This window comes from Nanorana parkeri, unplaced genomic scaffold, assembly GCF_000935625.1.
Source record: "Nanorana parkeri isolate BGI_ZX_2015 unplaced genomic scaffold, ASM93562v1 scaffold284, whole genome shotgun sequence".
NCBI lineage: Eukaryota > Metazoa > Chordata > Amphibia > Anura > Dicroglossidae > Nanorana > Nanorana parkeri.
In genome coordinates, this window is record NW_017306552.1 from 859,450 (window position 1) to 882,777 (window position 23,328).

Consider the following 23,328-nt stretch of genomic DNA (forward strand, 5'->3'; position numbering starts at 1 on the left):
AAATGAATATCTTAAAAAAAAAAAAGAACATCGTTCCACCTACATGGAGAAGGCTTCATGTTGTATGTTTTAGGGCTGCTATGCTGTGTCTGGCACAGGGTGCCTTAAGTCATCTCTGAGCCTAATGAAGGGGACCCTGTGTGGCCTCGAAAGCACTTGCTAATGAGAGACAGCATTTGTCAATAAATGAGCACTTGATTGCCGTTATCATCGTTTGGTGTGCTGGTGACATCTTCCTATTGAATATGAGCAGGGCACAATTAAATCTCAGGACTATTAAGGAATTTTAAAACATACAGCTGTCTGATTTTATGAAATAGGAATTAAACAATGATAGATGCCACTTACTTGGTTAGTTTAAAGTTATTTCAGAGGAAGGGTACCAACAAGATTGTCCATGTCTGTACATCTATGATGGATTTCACCCTGCAAATTTATATCTGGGCCCGGAGTTCAGCTCTAAAAGACTCCTAACATGAGAGGAATATGGAGGCTGGCCTTGTTGGAATCTTTCTGAAAATGTTGCGTTTCTATTCTTCTGAGTCACAGAACCAAAACATGACAGGTTTCCTGGAAGTGTACAAAATAAGAATGAGCAACTGCACTGTGTCAGTGAGTTCACTGGGGGACTGATCCTTTCCAACAGAAGTTTTCTGGCAGAAGCCACCACAAAGGCAAACATGTTTGAAGTCCAACTCTGTTTGGCAATGATGGCTGCCCCCGTAGACACAATGAAGGAATGAGTGTAGACGCAAAGGGACAGGAAATGTGTCGTTTATCAGGGTAAAATGGGTTATGTATGCTTACCTGTTCTTTTCATTTTGTTGTTCTTTTCATGATTTATTTTTCTTTTGTTTCTGGTTTTGTATTTTCAAACAATTGTTAATAAAAAAATATCTGATTTAAAAAAAAAAAAAAAAGGGAAAAAGTATGAAAAAAAAAAAGAAATTATTCATGATTTATTTTTCTTTTGTTTCTGGTTTTGTATTTTCAAACAATTGTTAATAAAAAAATATCTGATTTAAAAAAAAAAAAAAAAGGGTAAAAGTATGAAAAAAGAAAAGTAATTCAGCCACCGCATCTAGGGACCGATAAACTGCATTTTTGTTTTTGGGTTTAGATACGCCTTAAAGCAACTTTGTTGCTTGAAACAAAACTAAAACAGCAGTGTACAAAAGAAGCCTCTTAATACTAACCTCTCTAGCGGGTGGCAAGTCCTCACTTCACTCTCTTGAAAGGCTTCCAGGAGAATGTTCAGCCGCTTATACTACTTGCAATCTCACATGCCTGCATCACCCACCACGTTCTATAGTTCCTTCTGCCAGCCCAAAAGGACAAAATAGTTCATGTAGGGTGGATGGAGGATCCACCCTACCACAATGGAGGATCATGCACACGACACCCCCAGGAGTGTTGGAGGCTATAGAACCTGCTGGAGGCTGTAGCTCTTCAAGAGAGCGAAGTAAGAATTCACCAGAGTGGGCCGTATAAAGAGTCTTTTTCTCAATGCTTTCCCGGAGTTGCTTTAAAACCAATTTTGGCAAATTCCTACTTTAGTAGATAGAAATTCTGGGCAAAATGGTCTCTTGTAAGGAGCTTTCAGCTAAAATTAAACCATACAAAACGCTTACTTGGAAGAAGAAGAGTTATTTGCCTACAACCACCAATCAAATTCCAACTTTTAGGACAGCTCTGATGCGTGGTTTGGTGGCAACAATTTAAAAGAGAAGTAACTCTGCTTCTTAGTGAGAAGATATCGATACATAAAGGTCTTATGACATGTACATGAATACAGTACACACATGTAGCTTCTATACTTTCCTATGGACTGATTTTGAAGACACTTCTGTAGCATTAAAATACTTTTCTTACCTTGCCATCAGACAAAGGAAAAAAACAAAAACCTGAACAATGAAAAGTAACTATTGATGCTGTGGAATGTTAAAAGACAATAATTTAGTTGATAAAGAAATTGAATGTTGCATGAGTTCATTTCTAAATGATTTTGGTCAAATATTCCACATTTACACAACTTCCATGGTTCTGCAGTGTGTGTAGAACTACAAGTTCCAGCTTGACAGGACATGTCATGCTCTAGCAGCAGGGAATCATGGGTAGCCGGACCTGAAACCTGCAGTATTTCCTTCCAGACTCTCAAACGTACCGTCTGTTTTATGTGCAGTTAGTGATGGGAGAGGAATTCAGAACATGTAAATCTTCCTATCACAGCGAAGGTCATCTGTACCCAGAAAAGCAAAAAAACAAAAAACAACCAACAGGCTACAATCTAAAATGGAGTCCCACATATAAAACACAGACATCTTCTTAGAAAATGGCAATCCCAATTAAAAATCTGAGACAGAAATGCGGCAATGTCGGATCCGGAGTTTGGCGATGTACCATTGTGAAGGGCGCTGCGGCCGAGGGATTGGGGGTTGGAAGGAGGACGCGGCTTGTGCAAGTCTTCCTACGGCTCATCAAACAGCTGCAAGTCCAGCCGGACAACAATCTCGCCTGTCGGGACCTCGTGCAGCAGCAGACACTTGGTAACTGGACCCTTTGAGCCTTGATCTTTCCTAATGTCCGCTACTCGTATTTCTGTCCGCCCAAGGAAATCTAAGCGAAGGGTGTTAGAAGGACATGGTAACTTTCTTATCATTATACAATAAAAAGAACATTTAAAAAATGTATTTTATTTATTATGTTGACAAAGAATATCTAAAGTTTTTAGAGAGTTTTTAATTTTAAAAATTTTTTTTTTCCGGTGGCCACATCATCAGGAAAATAGGAGTGATACTGTATAACACTTTACTGTAGCTGTCACATTTTGGCATCTATTCTACAAAGCTGGAGTGGTCAAACCCCAGCCCTCCAGCTGTGGTGCAACAAATTGCAAAACTCTTGACAGCAACAAACATGACTCCCAGAGGCAGATGCATGATGGGATTTGTAGATTCACCACAGCTGGAGGGCTGAAGTCTTCTTGGATATCAGAGCTCGGTGTAGAGGGGAGTCAATCCACTTAACATAACCCTGTACTTAGCTTCCTTTCAGTCCTCTGTGGCCGTTAACCCACTAGAGCAAATAAGCTGCAGATTGGATTGGTCGGAGATCCCCCACGCCCACGTGGAATGGCTCCAAGCTCTGCATCTTGGGAGGAAAGAAGGTAAGTCGCATGCTCCCTCATACCCAGAAGTACTGTGCATTTCTCTTCATTATGGTGGGTAAGCAGAGCACAAAGGCAACAAGTATACAGCAGGGATGTGCAGTCAGGGGAGGCAGAGCCTCACCTAGTATTATGGAGGAAAAAGCTGTCAGTTTCAAGTCTGAAGCTGACAGCTTTTTCTCCATTCAGATCGGCTTGTTAATGGTTACACAGCAGAGAAAGCCTCCGCGCTGTGTAACCTGTCATAGACGGAGCGCTGCCTGTTAATTACAGGCAGCACTGCATCTAGCTTTTGACAGGTAGTTAGGTTACACAGCAGCGGGCTTCCCCACTGCTTGTGTAACCTAACTAGTGAGGCCAGAGCTGTCACGGCTTCTACTCTGTGTTAGAGGGGTGAGCTCTGTAGATGGCTTGGACCAATGGCAAAGCGCCATTGGTCCAAGTTGTCCAATCAAACAAAGAAAAAAACAAAACACTGAGGCCATCGATCTCGAGGCCTCAGCAGTGACGAGCAAGTGAGGGACAGGGAGGCTCCTCCCTGTCTCCTCCCTTACTCCCTCCTTCACACTAGCTTGGGGACCAGGTTGGAGGTGGGGCTTCAGCGGACGGGGCTTCAGTGGGCCGGGGGCGGGGCTGGGGAATCCCTCACCCGGAACCAAAAGGTACCGCACGTCACTGGTATACAGTAAGCAGTGGTGGGGATGGAAAACCTTTCAGTGAATCTGTTAAGTTTGCTGTGAATGGTTACCATACAGGGTAACTTTAAATCATACTTACACATTATACTATATTAAATGTAAAAACTGCTTTCTATTGGATTGTGTTGGGGTTTTTTTTCTCTTTTTAATTGAATTGCAAACAATTGGAAATATTTTCAACCTTTTCACTGTTTGGTTTGGCACCATTTATGTATGTCTACACTTAGAGTTGCTTCTGGGCGCCCTTAAAGGGAGACCTTCATTTGTCCTGGGAGCAGTCATAAAGGACCGGGAATGCCCCCTACCCTGCCCTGCAGAGGCAGCACATCTGGGAGTGTCAGCACGCCATTGCCAGTACTCACCGTCCGGAGAAAACTGATCCCTTTCAAAGACGGTGATACAAAGAACATCCTGCTCCAGATCCTTTATGAAGAACTGGCAGTTGGAATTCCACTTGGGGTTGAGAGTGTCCTGGATGGTCTTGGTAATGTGGCACTGGGAGCCCATCGTGATCTCACAGTACGGATTGCTCTTACCTGGACAAAACAATACACACCGGTATAACTATAAGATATACGTTATAGGCCACTGTATACAAAAAAAAACACAAGACATTTGTTATGTTCTTATAGGGATTGTCCACCCAACATTGATGTATAGATTTTGGTAGTGGCTGGAGAGATTATCAAGGCAAATTGAAAAAAAATAATGTACATACAGAATTCCCCATGTTTTATCTCCTTAAGGACGCCACAAGTACAGAAAAATGCCTGTTGATCTGCCAGAAATGCACTGAGCTCCTACGTCTGGCAACACTTTTTTATGGACTGAGTGGTGTCAGTCCTGCCAAGTTGTCTTTTGCTGAACTACTTAAACTGTCTCTCTATTCTACTCTTCACAACATAAAGAATAATTGTTTTGTAGTCACACAATATCAACTAGGAGGGCTAATTGGACTCCTTACAAGAACACTGAAAGTTCGCAGAGAATTCCTGACAAGCTCAACATGTATTTTTTCCCCACTACATATGAGATATAACAAAAAGCTTTTAATGGCATATCAAAAAAGTAAAATATAGAAACTGGTAGCAATTCATTGCAAGGGTTTACATCAATTTAAAGCAGCTATCATCATTTATATCTCACAGGGCTAGTTCACACCAAGCGCGTTCCAGGAGCAGAGCAGTTACAGACCAGATCAAAACTGCGTCCAATGTATTCCAATGGTATTTTGGGCTCTAGTTCATACCGCAGCGTTCAGTTCCAGAGCATGTAAATAAACTGCAGCAAGCCCTATTTTTTCCTGCTCTGGAAAGCATGCAAACACATCAAAACCGCATGCAAACCCGCATGCAAACGCCCTGGAACACACTGGAAACCCATTTTAGGCTGGGGCAAAAAAAAACCTGGTCCGGAACGCGACAATAAACGCGGCACAACCCACTGCACTGCGTGTGCAGAAACTCATGCAGATCTGGTCTGCATTTGGTGTGAACAAGCCTTCTGTGAGTCTAGACACCGCAATTCCAGGTTTGCAACCTTCTGTGGTCATTATAAGGAGGACCTACATTCTGCTGAATGTTTACTCAGTTTTAGATTGTGGAGAATGCAACAAGAAGAAATGGGAAGAGAAAACAGAACTGTGGCAAAGGGATAACACCCCAAAGTGATATAAGAAGTCAAAGTGTGTCTCAGAGCACTAGACTCCATCCATTACTGAAAAATTACTTGAGTATGAACTACCTCTTTAACATTCTGTTTGTGCATATTCAAGATGAGGTCTTACTGATGCTTTGTACAGGGGCAGGTTGTGTCCCTCTCTATACAAGAAAATATTTTGCTTACTATTGCATTGCAACCTGTTAATGATCTATCAGAACACCAGATCCTTTGACTCCCCTAGCTGTACAGTCTTTGGCAGTGATAGACGACCTGGGGCCTTCAGCTGTGGTAAAACAATAAATCCCATCAGGCATCTGCTTCCGGAGTCATGCCTGTGGCTGTCAAAATCCTGCAATGCCCAATAGGATTTGTAGTTTTCACCACAGTTGGAGCGCCGAGGTTGCCTATCCCTGCCGTACACGGTATGATGCATACTTGTTTTTAGCCCCTCCAACATTAAACCTAATTTGTAATGAAGCTGCCCAGTCGGCATCCAGGCCAGCTTGCAAATTAAAATAATTTTGTAAGACAATACGGCTTTGTGATATCTCCAAACACAGAAATGGTACCTTTAATTTCATTTATACATTATGTATAAAGAGGTTAAGAAGGTGTTCCGGTAATGGCAGAAGGAGGAGCTGCTATCAGCAGCTTTGGGTTCGTTGTTGATGGCATCAGTTTGAGAGGTAACTGAGATCATTCTGAATTCATTCACAAGTGCATTTGACCCGCAGTTGACCTCCTTCTGACCTGCATGTGACTTGCTTCAAGCAGGTTTTACATTACCATAGACTTGAATGGAAATGCAAAACCCACTTGAAGCAAACTAAAGCCCACTGACACACTGAGGGGATCCACAGGAGCACACACACAGCTGGAAGGTAGACTTGTGCGCTGTCAAAAAATTTGTTCCGTTTCGTAATATCCATTATTTCGTATTTCGTATCCAAAACTCAATTCGGATTCATACGAAATACGGATTTTCGTTAGTTTCGGCACATTTTCATAACTTTACAAACATTCGTTATGATGAAGTTAAAAAGCAAAAATACCTTTGTTAATATTGGAGTCGATGTGGTAGTTGTTAGGAGGATGTACTAGGTACACTCTTAATCCACAAGACATTATGCACTCTATAACCTCTAATCAAAGCCAGAAGGTATCACAACATATCCTCACAAATCTTCACAATGACAGGTACTCACCATGTGACCTGCATGGTTTTAATTCAATACCTTCCACAATATTCACCATCAGCCGCCCAATTCCAGTGGCTCTCTGAGAACGTACTACAAAGAAAAGGGACAAACAGCATGATACAAAACAGTAACAATTTGCAATGTCTTTTAAGGGAACAGGTCACTGTTAAATTATGTATAAACAAATGTTATATGTGACTGCAGACACCAGAAGGTGCAGGGCCTTACTGTATCTTCAACTTTTAAAATAAGGTCTCGAGTACCAGTACCACCCAGAGCCAGCTCACACAGAACTGGGTCATTTCACACCCATTAAATATACGCTGCACGATTAATGATTCAAAACCCATCAATCCAGAAGCCGACAGCTAAGGTTCCCCAGTGTGTGTTTTGCCGAGTTTCAACAGGCCAGTTATACATTACCAGCACATCTTATGCTGCTTACTGTCACATAATAAGCATTGTTTATTCATAGATTTAAAAGGCACAAATGAACAGAGCTCGGTAATCATTTATAGACAATTAAATGTTTTTTTTTTTTAATCGAATGCAGGCAGGAAAACAGCACAGACCTCCAATAAGGTGGGCTGCAGTGCAAGGAAAATGCAGATAAGATGAGAGCAGAGTGACAGAGAGATGAGCTCATCAGTCTGCTGCTTCTGTTTTCAGTCTAATCAAAGATTGCGTGTAAAACTGTAGCAGAGCAAGGTCAGGTCCCCTCCCCTGCTAGACCAGGCTCAACAGTGTGACAGAGGTGTGTAAAATTCAGGACTGGGTGGACAGAAATGTAAACCCTGCTCTCATATATGTATATGTACATGTCTGTGCATGTATCTGGTTGCCTGGAATTTAACTTTATACCTGAAGACACTCCTGGTAAACATGTTCTGTAAGGTTGCTGAACACACCATTTGAACTCTCTGCACCGTTTTATGAAATAAGCTACCTGGAGTGATGAGTGCAGATCTATGTGCAGCTGTACAATTCTAGGGAAGAATTACAGCAAAGCCAGGGATCCCAAACCTGAAAGAAGCAATTTCAGGGAGGTGTCCCTCTCATTTCAGGGAGGTGCCCTCCCCTCCCCGTCCGTGGAGGGGGGGCTGGGAGAGAGCACCCCCCTGAAACGATGGCAGATAGCACAGGAAGCAATAGATCCTTTGCTATCTGCAGGCTTTTTTTTTTTAGTATTCTGACATTTGCAGTCGACAGAATAAAAAAAAATAAAAAAAGCCTAGGAATGCATAGCTAGATTCCTATTGGCTATTTCACTTTGCAATAGCCAATAGCAAACTAGCTATTGCACCCGCCCTCTGCTGCTTTCAATCACCAGAAGAGGACCTGATAGAAAAATGCAGGTCCCCCTCTGCTGATTGACAGCAGCAGTGGGCGGGTGCATTAGCTAGTTTGCTATTGGCTATTGCAAAGTGCAATAGCCAATAGGAATCTAGCTATGCAATCGTATGCCTTTTTTTTTCTTTTCTGACTGACGGTCGGGCCGCGGCTCCCGATGTCAGAAAAGAAAAAAAAAAACGATCGCAGGGAAAGGTTTACTCTGCTCCGATTAAACCTTTCCGGGAGGAAGTGTTTCTCTCCCGGGCGGCTGGGAGCCGCTATCCAATAGCGGGAGGAGACTCCCAGAGCCTCCGGGGAAAGTTAGGATGTCTGCAAAGCTCACTTATGTATTCCTTCAAAAGCTGTGAAATCATTTTATATCTAAACCTGAACATCCATCTGAAATCTGACATTATAATTATTGCCACACTCCAGCTACAAATTGACATCAAAGTAGCAGTAGACGTGACCGAGTTTAGCAAGATTTTGAACATTTTTATTAATCTTGCTCTGAGAATGCAAACACTGTAATATGACAGGGGGGCGATGTTCACAGCCTGACCAAAGAGCAGAGGTAAGGCAGGACAATGGTATAGCACTGGTGTAAGCAAACTTTGGCCCTCCAGCTGTGGTGAAACTGCAAGTCCCATAAGGCACTGCAAGACTGATAGCCACAGACATGACTTCCAGAGGCAGATGTATGAAGGGATTTGTAGTTTCATCACAGCCTGAAGGCTGAAGTTTGGCTACCCCTAGTATAGCAGATGGTAAACAATGTTGCTACCCTCCCTATATTTGCAGTCACATATCACTGCCATGAGAACATGTGCATTGTTTCATAAATATTTATATCAGGTGCCTGTATAGCTCCTATATACTGAATGTGTTTGAACCACGGTTGTGTTTTTATCAGACGTCTGAAATCATTGAGCGTGTTACCTAGATATGCCTTCTCCCGCTTCTTTTTTTCTGTCTCAATATACAACTCTGAGGCAGCTTTGATCTTCTGCACCCACGCTGTTCTGCAAAGAAAGCACAGGGGCTTAATGTCCTGGCCATAATATATACAGGCATACAATGCATTTGACATTCATTATACATTACTTATTTACAATAATATATTAGATATAAATTCAATCTAAAGGGGGCCACAAAATGTCTAGAATGTTGATATTCCTCTTGTTAAAGTGAATCTAATGTACAAACTTTTTTTGTTTGTTTTAGATAGAAATAGAGTATGTTGAAATCCTAGTCAGGTTTTTTGTTCTGTTGGCAAGATTCATGCTCTTTATACGTCCTGGTGACCACTGCAACCGAGCCAGAAAGTGACGGAAATTCTAAAGTTGTCGACAGACAAGTGGAGATTTTCCCTCACTTCCACATCTGGAAAGTAAAAAAAAAGGCGCAGATCACATTTTCGGCCGGTACGCGAGGAGAGACACAAGGTAAGTCTATGGACACGTGCACCCGCATGCAGACACCGTGGGACAGGAAGTGCCAGCAAGGACAGAGGAGTCAACACTGGATCGGAGACCCGCCGCAGTGCAGGAGGGGCAGATGAAAAGGACAGGAAAGAAGAAGAAGATCGGATTAAGAGACATCATTTAAGGTAAGTGCTTTCATTAACATTGGGGGGAGGGAAAAACTTTTGTGACTTTAATATCACTTTAACGCTTCCACAGACAAAGTCAGTACCAATGTCATGAATCAGACCAGAGTGTCTAATATTTCTCCTGTGGAAGAAACCTTGTGGCCTGAGCTGTGTCCAGGGATACAGCCAAATACTCTTCATGATCAGTCAGTTCTAGTGACAATTTCTGAAGCTTCAAGATCAATGCAAACTGATGTAGCATGTGGACAGTTAAAGCTACGTTGTCCCTTAACAGGAGGTCATTTAAATATCCCACAATGGGGATAGCACAAGGGCACAGCAGGGCTAGTACTGGGGCCAACACCTTGGAGAATATCTGTGGTGGATATGGGGCCAAAAGGCAGAGCCACGAACAGGTAGAGCAGGGACCCCACAGAAAGCCGTAGGAATCGCTGATGCCCTGGAAAGATGGGGACATCTCCACAGAAGCCAAAAAGTCTCCCTGTGAATGGAGACTATGACAGAATTGATAGGTTCTATGCGGAAGTTCTGTACACGAATAAAGACATTCAGAGGTTTACCCTTATGGGCTTGGGAATATTGAACAGACAGGTCAGAGTAAAACCCCTGGAATCGTTCTGCCAGTAAAGGGTCAGGCTCATACAAAGTAGCACAACTAAATAAGGGAGAGGTATAAATCTATCAGACGTAAGCCTGCAAAGTTACATTAATAAGAGGCAGAATATTTACATGTTTGCATAAGACCAATAATAATTGGCTCTCTTTAGTTCTCCCAAAACATCCTGAAGTCCCACTCCACCCTGCCTCATCATTATTATGGACACCCTCACAGACTAACACAGGGCGTCAGAGGGGGCAAGCACACTTATTAGAGCTACCAGAGCTTCAGGATTTCCCAAGACCTCTACAAGGTATGGGACCCATACATGCAGGCACCTATATAAGTGTGTGTAAAGTGTAAGAATTTAAAGTGCAGACATGTTGGCTTTACAAAAAGCCTCCTCACCTCTCATTGATGCTCTCAGCACGCAGCGTGTACACACGATCAATGTGAGAGATGTGGAATATGGGCTCATCCCCTGATGGATCTGTGGGCAGTTTCACCAGCACTTCATTCAGGAATATGGGCTGCAGAGAGAAGGCATTTTGAGATTAAAGTGACACTAAACTCTGAGCTTAAAAATGCATGCTCCTACCTCAGCTATTTATAAAAAAAATTATCTTATTTGTGTATCACTCGGCTGTAGATCTTCAAATCATCTCTGAATTGGTGCCGACACTGTCCTTCCTTCTGGAGGGGGGATACTTTTGTTCCCCATGTTCCCTATGTGTGTTGTAAAGTAGTCACCGCTCCAAGCTCACTCCTGTGATGGACTACAATCTCATGTTTAGTTTACTAATTTATTTTGAAGGTATAGTCTATTACAGGAGCAAGCTTGGAGACTACTTTACAACACACTTTAAAACGCGTTTTATGTGCATACTCGTTTTTGTGAGCAGATTGTAGCTCATTGATGTTAATGAGAAAAAGTGCATAAAAAACGCATAAAAACGCGCACAAATACAGCAAACGGGTGTTTGCAAGCATTTCCTATTCATTCTATAGGGCCAAAACGAGCTGTAATATGCCAAAAAAAGCTCCTGTACTTTTTGCCACGGCCTGACCCATCGAGGCATGGACTCCACTAAACCTCTGCAGGTGTTTTGTAGTATCTGGTACCATGTCATCAGTAGCAGATCCTTTAGGTACCTGTAAGTTGCAAGGAGGGGCTTCCATACATGAGACGCACATGCACCCAGCCATCCACATGATGTAAAAGAAAATGTGATTCTTCAGACTGGGCCCCCTTCTTCCATTTATCCGTGGTCCAGGTCTGATGCTCGCGTGCCCACTGTAGGCGCTTCTGACGGTGGATAGTGGACCAGCATGGGCATCGTGATCAGTCTGTGGCTATGCAGCCCCATATGCAGCAAACTGCAATGTGTTGTGTTCAGGCACCCTTCCATCGGAACCAACATTAACGTTTTCAGCAATTTTAGTACAGTAGCTCTTCTATTGGATGAGCCTTCGTTCCCCATGTGCATCAAAGAATCTTGACTGCCCATTACCCTGTCACCGGTTCTCTGGTTTTCCTTCCTTTTCGCTATGTACGGTTTGGGCCTAAATACACCTCTGGAATTATCTTAGTAAGATCATTTAAGAACATTAGTCTTTGTTGGGAGCTTTGACCATTTTGGTTTACCCTGTATAGGGACACCCTACCACACATTTTCTTTTCTTGGACCACTTTTGGCAGGTCCTGACCATTGCAGACTGGGGACATCCTACAAGAGCTGCAGTGTTGGAGTTGCTCTAATCCAGTCATGTAGCATCACAATTTGGCCCTTGTCAAAGTCGCTCAGATCCTGATGCCTGCCTTATTTTTTCTGCTTACAACACAAAAGCTTCAGGGACGAAATGCTCACTTGCTGCTTTACATATCCCACCCACTTCCAAGTGCCATCGTAACCAGATAATCAATGTTTTTCACTTCACCTGTCGGTGGTCATAATTTTATGGCTGATAGGTGTATATTCTGCCACACCTTACAGAGCCAGTCACATCTGCACATAATTCAGCAGTAAGACACACACACAACGTACACAGCTACACAAATTAGGTATCCACTCACTGTCTTGTACATCTTGTACTGAAGATTGGATTTAGGGCTGAAGACTTTGTCGTTGCCAGAGGATCCAAGCGGTTTGATGATTTGTGTCAGCAGCAGGAAGTCATTGAACAGAAAACCATATAATTCCTTATTGCTCTTGGCTTTGTAGAGTTTTCCACTGTGCAGAAACTTCCGCGGACCCAAACAGTTTGTCACAGAATTAAAAACTAATTGCTAAAGGTGAAAAACACAAGGCTGTTATCAAACACATTCTAGACAACATTAGAAGCTGAAAGGGGAAGAATCATTCTGGTGATGTTTAGGTAGCAAACAATTCTACATATGTACCAGGACGAAGGCCTCATTCAGACGGGGCGTACACGTCAGTGAAGAGTGCACGCCCGTAAACGGGCCGATCCCGGGAGGGACAGGTGGTGTGTGTAATTACGCGCAGCAGCTTGTTCTTCCCTATGGGAGGATGCTGCTGTACTCTGCCAACCACACACCCGTGCAGGTTCCGGTGTCCGCACATGGACGCAGACAGTGTGCGCCCAAGTGCAGACACCGAACTTGCAAATCTGTGCGTATGACAGCGTAAAGCCGCGTCCCCCATAGGGAAGAACAGGCTGCTGCGCGCAATTACACGCAGCTCCTGTCCCTCCTGGGAACGGCCTGTTTACGGACGGGCACTCTTCACTGACGTGTACGCCCCGTCTGAATGAGGCCTAAAAGTCACATAGAAGCCATAACAGACATATTCTATAGTCCTGTTAAAAAAAAATACAATGAATGCAGCTAACGCAAAGAACTCCCCTCATTGTAAGAAATAGCCTGCATAGTAGGGTAGGATACAACCATCACAGTTGAGGGTAGGACCACACAGAGACCAATAGGGCAGAAAGGGCAAGACTGGGATCCTACCATTAGATGTCAGCAAAGCTGCCTGAAGACAGGACTTTTTTCCTTAGTATTTACCTGAATAACATAGTGGTAACTGGTTAAATCAAATTCCATGCAGAAATATAAGAAACTCAATTAAATATCCCACATCCATGTCCTACCGTAACCCTATAGCTGCAAGCATACTCCATTTGAACTGTTTAACCCTCCACACAAAAATCATGATAGTATAGACCCCTCCAATGGGTGACTACAGCAAAAATGGCTGCTAAAGTTCTGCTTCCTTTGCCAGCTCTTTTACCTCCATGTTGAGTGGATTAGCTGACAAGCACTGCACAAAGCATAACATATTTACTGACCTGACTGAATCTGATTATTTCAGTTTTTAGAGATATAAATTTGATTGTGGTCAGACAAGTCATGCTTAGAGAAATATGTCTCTAACAACAATTTAAGATAATTGCACCCCCGGACAGGACAAGTAGACCTGTGGTGATATGATGCTATTACGTCATTTATGCATAGTGAATTTGTGGTGGTATGGATATATCTAGTTTAGTTTTCTAAATTGCTGAAGATTCGTAGTGTAACTGTTATTTAAATATTATATGTACAGCAATATCCAGAATTGGATGAGAGCTACGCATTGCTAACAAACATTGGTTGGCATATTGGAGGAGATTGAAAAGATTCATCACAGTGCTACAATTAGAAACGAATATAAACATTAAATCTGAACTCCAGGCAAACAGCTAAGCCCCTTTCACACGGGCTGATCAGGAGAGAATCCATGCCCAGATCATTTCCTGATCACAGCAGTATGGAGCAGATATCACCACTGTGACATCAGATTACTCCCGATCTGGCACAATCAGGTCCGGCGAAAAGGATCTCTGATCCTTTTGTTTTTCCGGTCATGGCCAAAGTCGGGGGTAACCGGGTGTAAACGGATGCCCATAGACTTACAATCTGGTCATCCAATCCGGTCTGCCTGAAAAACTGACAAACAGATCTTCCATGTGTAAGGGGCCCTAAATACACACAAAGTACATATATAAGGAGCGGTGTTACGTTAAAATTTGTATTTTTGTCCACCCAGTCCTGATATTTACACAGCCTGTATGGTAGCGTAGGAGACCTGATCTTCTATATTGCAGTTTTTGCCTTCACATCCAGATCCCCTCAACACCCTGTGACTGGATGGTAAAAGGAGAAGCAGCACAGTGATGAGCTCATCACTCTTTCACTCTGCTCCATCCTCTTTTCAGCAAGATCATTGCACTGCTTCTCTGTCCCCCTCCCTGAGCTCTGGTATTAACACTACTTGCATTTGAAAAATAAATTACATTTAAACAATACAGAGCAACATCTTATCTTATCTTATCTGCATCTTTTATATCTGCCTGGAGTCCAGCTTTAGAGCCCAATTTATATTTTAAAAAATCAGGGTGCAGCAAAAGAGTAAGGGCTCAGTCACGCTAGATGCAGTGCGTTGCGGCCCGATTTTGGCCAGAACGCACTGCCTCGTATTGCGGCCGGCTCAGTTTTTAGTGCGGCAGGAGGGGGCATGGCGGGCCATTCAAGTGAATGGTGCCGTAGCCACGCCCTCTGGCCGCAATGCGATCTGCTGCACGGGATAGCAAGGCACATTGTGCCTGCGGTCCGGTCCTGTGCGCTGCGATCAAAATAGTGCTTGCAGCCAAAATCGGGCCGGAACGCACTGCATCTAGTGTGACTGAGCCCTAAGCATTAAAAGTATGTCCATTGGTTTTTAAAGTAGTCCCAGCAGAAAAGAAAATTTGGAGTCATTTTGCCATTTTTCTGTGGTCACGCGGCCAAAAAGCCATACCTCTGATGTGGTGCAACTCAACTATGCACAAAACTGGGGTGCAGAAAAATGGCAGCAGGTTCTCTGGACAATAATGAGTGTCTGCAGCAAAGGTAAAGCATGGCAAAGGTTCCTTGCAAGTCTGGGGCTGCATTTCTGCCAATGGAGTTGGAGATTTGATCAGTATCAATGGTGTCCTCAAGAAATACAAGCAGATACTTATCCATCATTGGCCCCAAATTTATTCTGCAGCAGGACAACAATTCCAAACATATAACCAATCTCATTACATTACATGAAGAGACAGAAGGATCTGAGGCAGCCTACATCCACAGAAGATCTGCGGTTAGTCCTCCAAGATGTTTGGAACAATTTACCTGCTGTGTTCCTTCAAAGATGGTGTGCAAGTATACTTAGAAGAACTGATGCTGTTTTAAAGGCAAATGGTGGTCACACCAAATATTGATTTGAATTGGATTTCTCTTCTTTTCATTTACTTTCCATTTTGTTAACTGATAAATATTAACTATTAACACTTTTATTTCTGAAAGCATTCTTACTGCACAAAATGTTTTCACACCTGCCTAAAACCTTTGCACTGTACTGTATATGGATATACAGATACAACCAATACATAAAAAAATATTTTACCTACTTTCCTTTCGATGGGGGAGAAGATGTGTGGACTGCTAAAAATATGTCTGTGCCAGCTACACCTCAAATAGAATTATGCTGACGGATGCCATTTCAGGGGCACCTACTGCAAATATGGAGGCAGAGCTTTGTCTTCCTGGATCGGAACTATAAGCCAAGACCTACAAAGGCCACACACAGCAGCAGTGTTGAATGTGTGAATACATCCAAAATTATCTGGTGAGGTTCTGCTTTTTGGTTTTCCACAGCACTGCTCCACCTATCTGCGCCCTCTAGAAACCAACCTCTGACAAGCCTTCACATTGCACGTGAGCCTGAATCCACTCCAATCGGTCGGAGTTCTCCTTTTCTCGGACACCCTCATTGACTTGAGAGCACAGCTCCTCTGCCTTCTCCAGTGCTTGTTTCAGATGACTGTGATCTGGGTGGTTTTCGGGTGTATTTTCTAGAATCTGGAGAAAATAACAGATTTAATAAATTGCTGAATGGTTGTGCATTAGTGAAGAGAATACTTGCTTCAAGAAGACATTTCATACTATTACATCCGAATACATTTAAAGCGGACATAGCCTTAGGGAACCTTATGCTTCAGGGGTGCATGTGAGTTCCTATGAGCTCATCAGGGGTGCTGTGACAAAATGAGAGAAAAAAAATGATTACCCAACCTAGATGCAGAAAAGTTTCCTTTTTCACCTCTCCCCTGCACCCTTGCAGTAGCAAGGGAGCAAACAGGTCTGCCACAAGGCACCCGACTGATTCTTAGGAACTGATAACATCATCCATTGCTATAGACACAGACTTACATTGTGGCCGCTGGCAGCCTCTATAAGCGACTGATGATGTAATTGATTGCTAAAAATCAGTGTAGGCGGGCCCAGGGGCCTCGGAATATTCTCAGCAGTGGAATGTGTAGGCAAGGGGAGACACAGGTGGGATGATCGGGGGGTCTTTAAATTGGGAAAGCTCTCGATAGAAAGTCCGCTTGGTGATCGGTGCTCAGTGCTCTCCACCTCTCATTCAGCACAATAGGCAGCTGACAGACAGCCGGACAGATGAGCCAATAGGTGGTGCTGCATCGGGAGGAAGGTAACTCTCGGAGGGTGGGGAGGCTGCAGCACATTGTTAGGGCTTCAGGGGCCCCCACATCCCCCAACCAAAAGTAGCCCCGACCAAAAGACCACCCTACAGGACGTGCTGCAGGAACCCCAGGGAATGGCGGAGGAACGGAACAGAGACCACCAGCTTTAGGTACAGCCCTCCCCCCCCCAGAGATCATATATATCCCTGTCATTCGTTGCTTAGAATACGTGTAAATAGGACCAGGGGCCTCAGAGTGTCCTCTGTGGCAGAATGTAGAGGCGAGAGGAGCCACAGGTGCGCTGACAGGACACATGTTAGAAGTCACGTGGCCATCCTGTCTTCTGCTATATCTATTGGAGGTATGGTTTGGTCTGGAACTATGGGTGGATTTGCACTGTTTTTTTTTTCTAGTGCAGCCTAGTGCAAGGGAATTTGTCTGGTCATGGGTGGGCTCGGTTCTGGCTGGTATAAATTGGCCCTCAGACTTCAGACTGAAGTAATTCAGCAATGGATCACTATTATTATTATTATACAGGATTTATATAGCGCCAATAGTTTGCACAGCGCTTTACAATATAAGGAAGACATTACAGTCACAATACAATTTAAGACAAGATGGTAAGGAGGGCCCTGCCCGTGAGGGCTTACTATAGTAGTGATATGTTGCAGCAGGGAGGCACTGGACCGAGCTCTTCTTTTCCCCATATTTTCAGTTTGATGGGTGTCACACAGAATAGGAAGTGAGGGGAAAACCACAGATCGTACAAAAGTAGAGGGAGGAAGTGGTAGAACCTCCCTTGTTATCTTATTGTCTCTGTTTTCTCCTTGGGGAGATTTGTTCCCACTTCCTGTTCAGTGACTGCTGTCAGAAAGAACAGGAAAAAAGAATTCTCATCAACAGGGACAACCCTTTCCTTCTCTCTATTCAATGCTAAAAAGCAAACCTATGCCTGGAGTTGGGTTTTGAATGATGAGATGTTACATCATGAAGCTTGTTACTTACATTTTTAATGATAAGAGGGTATCTAGTTACTCTTTGCATAGGTTTGAGAATGAAGCTGGACAGAGGCATTCCTTTACATCGAGGATCCATAGCTAACCTCTGCAGGAAAAAGAAAATATTCACAGCATTAAAAACCAGAACACACACTTTGTAATTTTTTTCTCCAATGCAACGTCTACATAATTTGTACCCCTGGATATTTTATTTTTCATAATCATTTTACTTTTTTCCAGGGTGGGGGGGGGGGGGGGAGAGATCTAATCAGTGGAGACCTGATCCAGACCCCTTTTGCAGCAGTGTAGCAGCAAAAAATCATCAATAGATCAATATAGCAGTGATATGTTGCTGCAGGGAGGCACTAGACAGAGCTGTACAACAATAAAAGCGAACCTGTCACCTTGGGATAAACACTCTGACACAGTTCTCTTGTAGTTCTTACCTTGACAAAGTCCTTGAACTCTGGCACTTCATCGGTTTTCTGCTGGATGAGGGCGGCACCGTTTAACTGGCAACTACAGAAGCGGATGTATGGCTGCATATGCGGTAACTGAGCTGTCAATATGTCACCAATCATCTTTACAGGCATCTTCTCACCAGACATCTTTTTGCGAACTCGCAAAGCCCTTGGTATAAAAATGAGTAATTACAGGAAATGTCAAGTACAATTATAGCCTTCCAAAACAAAATATATGCTGCAAAGTCCTAGAAATACCTGTTGATCCTACCAGTGAAGTCCACCTAGTCCAGTACGTGACCAGTTATTTGCGGCTCTGTAATGCTGGTAACCGCTGAAAATCAGCGGTTACCATTCATTAATGGATGCCTCAGTATTGAGGCATCCATTAATGAAAGAGTTAAGCTGTTTCAAACACCCGATCCCTTTCAGGAATCGGGTGTCTGACAGTGAGAGTAGAGCAGCTTTTACTGCTCTTACTGACAGCTGGTATAGATCGGGAAATCCCGATCTATACTGGCATTTTTTTTTCTTCTAAACTTTCAGCAAAAGAAACATTTGTTACATGTTTTTATTGCTAAAAACAATGTTGCAGGTTTTCTGATCGTTGTTGGAACGATCAGAAAACCTTTGTGACATCTGATCCTGAAATGCTGCGGGATCAGTGTCATTAAGGATATTATTGGCTGTTCTTAAGTTTGAAGCAGCCTAATAATAACCAAAAATGAATGAATGAATTTATCAAGCAGTAATAGTGAGATTAATTCACAATGACTGCTTGGTATAATTAAATAAAAAACATAAAAACATAAAAATGTAAAAAATGTTTAAAAAAATACCGAAAAGTGTAAAAAATAAATAAAAATAAAGTGTAAAAAATAAATGTAACAAATAAAAATGAAACCCATGACAGGGATGTTCAAAGTTTGTCGCTGTCACTAAGTGTGACACTTAGTGACAGTGTCTGTATGCCAACTGACCACTTTTAGAGAGAAAAGATTAAAATGTTAGGTTTTAGTTTTAGGCTGAGAAGTAACAAAAGTAAAAGATCAAAAACAAAAATAAAACAGTAAAACAACACATTAAGGAAAAAAAAAGTAGCATTTAGTAAGTATAAAACGGAGGGGACAGTATTGGCATTCCAAAACTACAAAGAATGTAGCAAAAGATGTAAACTGATAGTCCGGGCAGCTAAAATTGAATGTGAGAAATATGTCGCCAAAGTTAGTAAAAAGAACCCCAACATTTTTTATCAGTACATAAACACTAAAAAGGGGAGAAAGGAACAGATAGGCCCAATAAAGAACATAAATGGGTCGTTACTCACAAACGACAGGGAGAGGGCCGAGGCGCTAAATACTTTCTTCTCGTCGGTATTCACCGAGGAAACAGATGGGTTTAATGTACATGAAAAAACACAAAATTTAACAAGAAATACACCTGAGTGGTTGACGGAAACTGGGATACAACATAGGCTTAAACTACTAAATGCAAATAAAGCATTATCATCCCAAGGTACTCAAGGAACTGAACAAGGAGATAACGAGACCATTGTTCCTAATTTTGAAGGAATCCGTAATGGCTAGTAGAGTGCCAAACGACTGGAGGAGGGCTAATGTGGCACCTATATTCAAAAAAGGGTCAAGATGCCCACCCGGGAACTACAGACAAGTTAGACTGACATGCATAGTATGTAAACTGTTAAAGGGAATTATTAAGGATTACTTATGCAGCACGGATTTAGGAAGGATCGTTCTTGACAGACCAACCTGCTGACCTTTTACGAAGAGGTAAGTAGAGATCTGGATGGGGGGAGGCCGGTGGACGTAGTATATCTGGACTTTTCCAAAGCATTCGATACGGTGCCACATAAACGCTTGTTATACAAGCTAAGGGCTATGGGCATAGATGAATTAGTGTGCACATGGATAGAAAACTGGCTACAAGAACGTGCACAAAGAATATCAGTTAATGGCACCTTTTCAGAATGGGCTGAAGTCATGAGTGGCGTACAGGAGGGCAGCCAAACTTATTAAGGGGTTCGAGGACCTGAACTATGAAACAAGGTTGTTAAAATTAAATATGTTCTCTTTGGAGGTTAGGAGGTTAAGGGGGGAAATTATCTTCTTGTATAAACTATTTAAGGGTGACAGCAACATTATTAACAAACTGTTTACGGTTAGCTCCGTAACAAAGACCAGAGGGCACAACCAAAAATTGGTGGAAAACAAATTTCAACACACAGGGCGCAAGGGGTTCTTCACAGTCAGAGCGGTTAAGGTCTGGAACTCGGTGCCGCAGGAAGTGATCTCAGCTAAGAGTGTGGAATCATTCAAGAAACTCCTGGATGAGTTCCTCAGAGACCATAATATACAGGGGTACAGGTACGCCTAAGAGCAAAATCACACATGGACTAATACACACGCACACACCTGCTCAAATATAAATGCATACACACAATAGGTTGGACTTGATGGACTTATGTCTTTATTCAACCTCAAATACTATGTAACTATGCAACTATGCAAGTACAGAAACATTTCTAAAATCCTAGGGAGGTGAGGTTTTTCCAAATAAAAGGACAAATAAATGAATGTATTTAATGCCTTTTTTTGTAGCTGTGCTGTTTTTCTAAAAAATACTACAAATCAAAAAACTGAGGAAAAGGTGTTTTCTTTACGTTTTTTCCTCTTTTTTTTATATTTTATTTGTCTTAAGTGAGGCGTTAGGTACACTTATGTGATATAAATATATAGCCCTATCTGCCCTCTGAAAAACAATACATAATAGGTGTGGGTGCAGTCTGTAAGAAAGTATATTACTGACGTGGAAGAAGCACACAGCAAAAATTTCTAAAGTGTGTCAGTCATTTACGACCAGAAACTAAAAACAAGCTCAGTCATGAAGGGGTTAAAAAAATATTGGAAAAAATGGCTTTAAGAATGGAGACATCACCACATTAGCCTTCTAGTGGCTAATGTACAAAATGACTACATTTTATACATCAAGCATTGCAATATTAGGTTAAAATATGTATTACAAATACACTACTTTTCGTTTAAGAGGAAGAAAAAATTAGAAAGAATTAGGAAGACTGTTAACTGCTATTAAGAACACTTACTTGAGCAGTTTAATATTGCACATGATTAGCTCCTTCCAGTTGACAAATATCATTGCCACTTCCTTCTCGGTTAACAGCTCTGATTCCAGCAACGGCTTCTGGAACGTCTGAAAAGGCAGACAGAGCCAATATCAATGATCAATATGTGTGTATTATAATCGTCACTTCCATCCTTGAAACAAGGAAACCTGTCAAGAGAAAAACACGGACTCTCCCATTGTTAATTGCTTCTTCTAGAATTGCTAAGTAAATGGCTGTTGGATCTTCTTGCCACTGACCAAAAAAGAAGCATCCAGATAAGGGATTTGGATGTTTCATCGACATGATCTGCATTCTTGTTGTATTGTCAGTGATTCGGAAAGTGTTAAAGTTAAAGTTAAAGAGGCAGAATAAGCTCCAGTTAAGTAGCATTTTCAGAGGGAGGTCAGCAAGGAGCGAAGCCCTTGCGTTTTTCTCATAACAGGGTTACATTAAAGTGTGTAACAGACAGATTAAATGTTCCATATTGTTACAATGTTAAGTATTCAGACCCTTTACTCAGTACTTGTTGAAGCACCTTTGGCAGCACTTAGAGCCTCAAGTCTTTTAGGGTATGACGGGACAAGCTTTGCACACCTGGGTTGGGGGATTTTCTGCCATTCTTCTTTGTAAATCCTCTCAAGCTCAGTGAGGTTGGATGGGTATTGTTGGTGGACAGCCATTTTCTTCAGGTCTCTCCAGAGATCTTCAATAGGGTTCAAGTCAGGACTCTGGCTGGGCCACTCTAGGACATTCACAGTGTTGTCCCTAAGCCACTCCTGTGTTGTCTTGGCTGTGTGCTTAGGATCATTGTCATGTTGGAAGGTGAACCTTCGTCCCAGTCTGAGGTCCTGAGTGCTGTGGAACAGGTTTTCCTTGAGGATATCTCCGTACTTTGATCCATTGAGCTTTTCCTCAACCCTGACCAGTCTTCCAGTCCCTGCTACTGAAAAACACCCCCACGACATGATGCTGCCACCACCATGCTTCACTGTTGGGATGGTATTGGGCAGGTGATGAGCGGTGCCTGCTTTCCTCCAGACATAACGTTTAGAAATGAGGCCAAACAGTTCAATCTTGGTTTCATCAGACCATATAATCTTGTTCCTCACAGTCCGAGAGTCCTTCAGGTGCTTTTTTTGCAAACTCCGAGCGGGCTTTCATGTGTTTCACACTGGGGAGAGGCTTCGTCTAGCCACTCTGCCACAAACGCCAGATCGGTGGAGGGCTGCAGTGATGGTTGTCCTTCTGGAACTTTGTTCCATCTCCACACAGGATATCTGGAGCTCAGTCAGAGTGACCATCCTGTTCTTGGTCACCACTCTTATTAAAGCACTTTTCCCAATTGCTCAGTTTGGCTGGGCGACCAGCTCTCAGAAGAGTCCTGGTTGTGCCAAACTTCTTCCATTTGAGAATTATGGAGTTCAATGTGCTCTTGGGAACCTTCAGTGCAGCAGAAAAAAAATGTGTAGCCTTCCCCACATCTGTGCCTTGCAAACATCCTGTCTCTGATCTCTGCAGGCAGTTCCTTTGGCCTCCTTGCTTTTGCTCTGACAGCATTGTCAGCTGTGAGGCCTTCTATAGAGAGGTGTGCGCCTTTTCAAATCATGTCCAATCAATTTAATTTACCACAGGTGGACTCCAAATCAAGGTCTAGAAGCAGCTCAGCAATGATCAAGAGAAATGGGAGGCTCCTGAGCTAAATTTCAAGTGTTGTTGCAAAGGGTTTGAATACTTCTGCCAATGTGATAGTTCGGTTTTTCCCTTTTTCATAATTTGCAAACAATTCTAAAATTCTGTCTTCACTTTGTCATTATGGGGTGCCGAGTGTAGATTAATGAGAAAAAAAAGAGTTTAAACAACTCTTTAAACAACTCTAGTATCAGGCTGCCACATAACTATTTTTAAACTGATAACATTTAAAAAAAGAGTGCACCTATGACACAGAGT

At 42.6% G+C, this 23,328-nt stretch overlaps 1 protein-coding gene across 1 annotated transcript in view; it reads right to left on the bottom strand.

Moving 5' to 3' along the window:
• Positions 1–2,027: 2,027 nt before the first annotated feature.
• ITSN1 (intersectin 1) overlaps positions 2,028–23,328 on the bottom strand; it is a 140,547-nt gene continuing 119,246 nt past the window's right edge. The window contains exons 30-39 of the mRNA XM_018557456.1: positions 21,361–21,467; positions 18,225–18,408; positions 17,786–17,884; positions 15,987–16,154; positions 12,342–12,554; positions 10,676–10,797; positions 8,997–9,079; positions 6,732–6,815; positions 4,227–4,400; positions 2,028–2,616 (exon numbers count right to left, since the gene is read on the bottom strand). Coding sequence (XP_018412958.1) covers positions 2,468–2,616; positions 4,227–4,400; positions 6,732–6,815; positions 8,997–9,079; positions 10,676–10,797; positions 12,342–12,554; positions 15,987–16,154; positions 17,786–17,884; positions 18,225–18,408; positions 21,361–21,467 — 1,383 coding nt within the window. The 3' untranslated portion in view covers positions 2,028–2,467. The remainder of the gene's footprint in view (positions 2,617–4,226; positions 4,401–6,731; positions 6,816–8,996; positions 9,080–10,675; positions 10,798–12,341; positions 12,555–15,986; positions 16,155–17,785; positions 17,885–18,224; positions 18,409–21,360; positions 21,468–23,328) is intronic.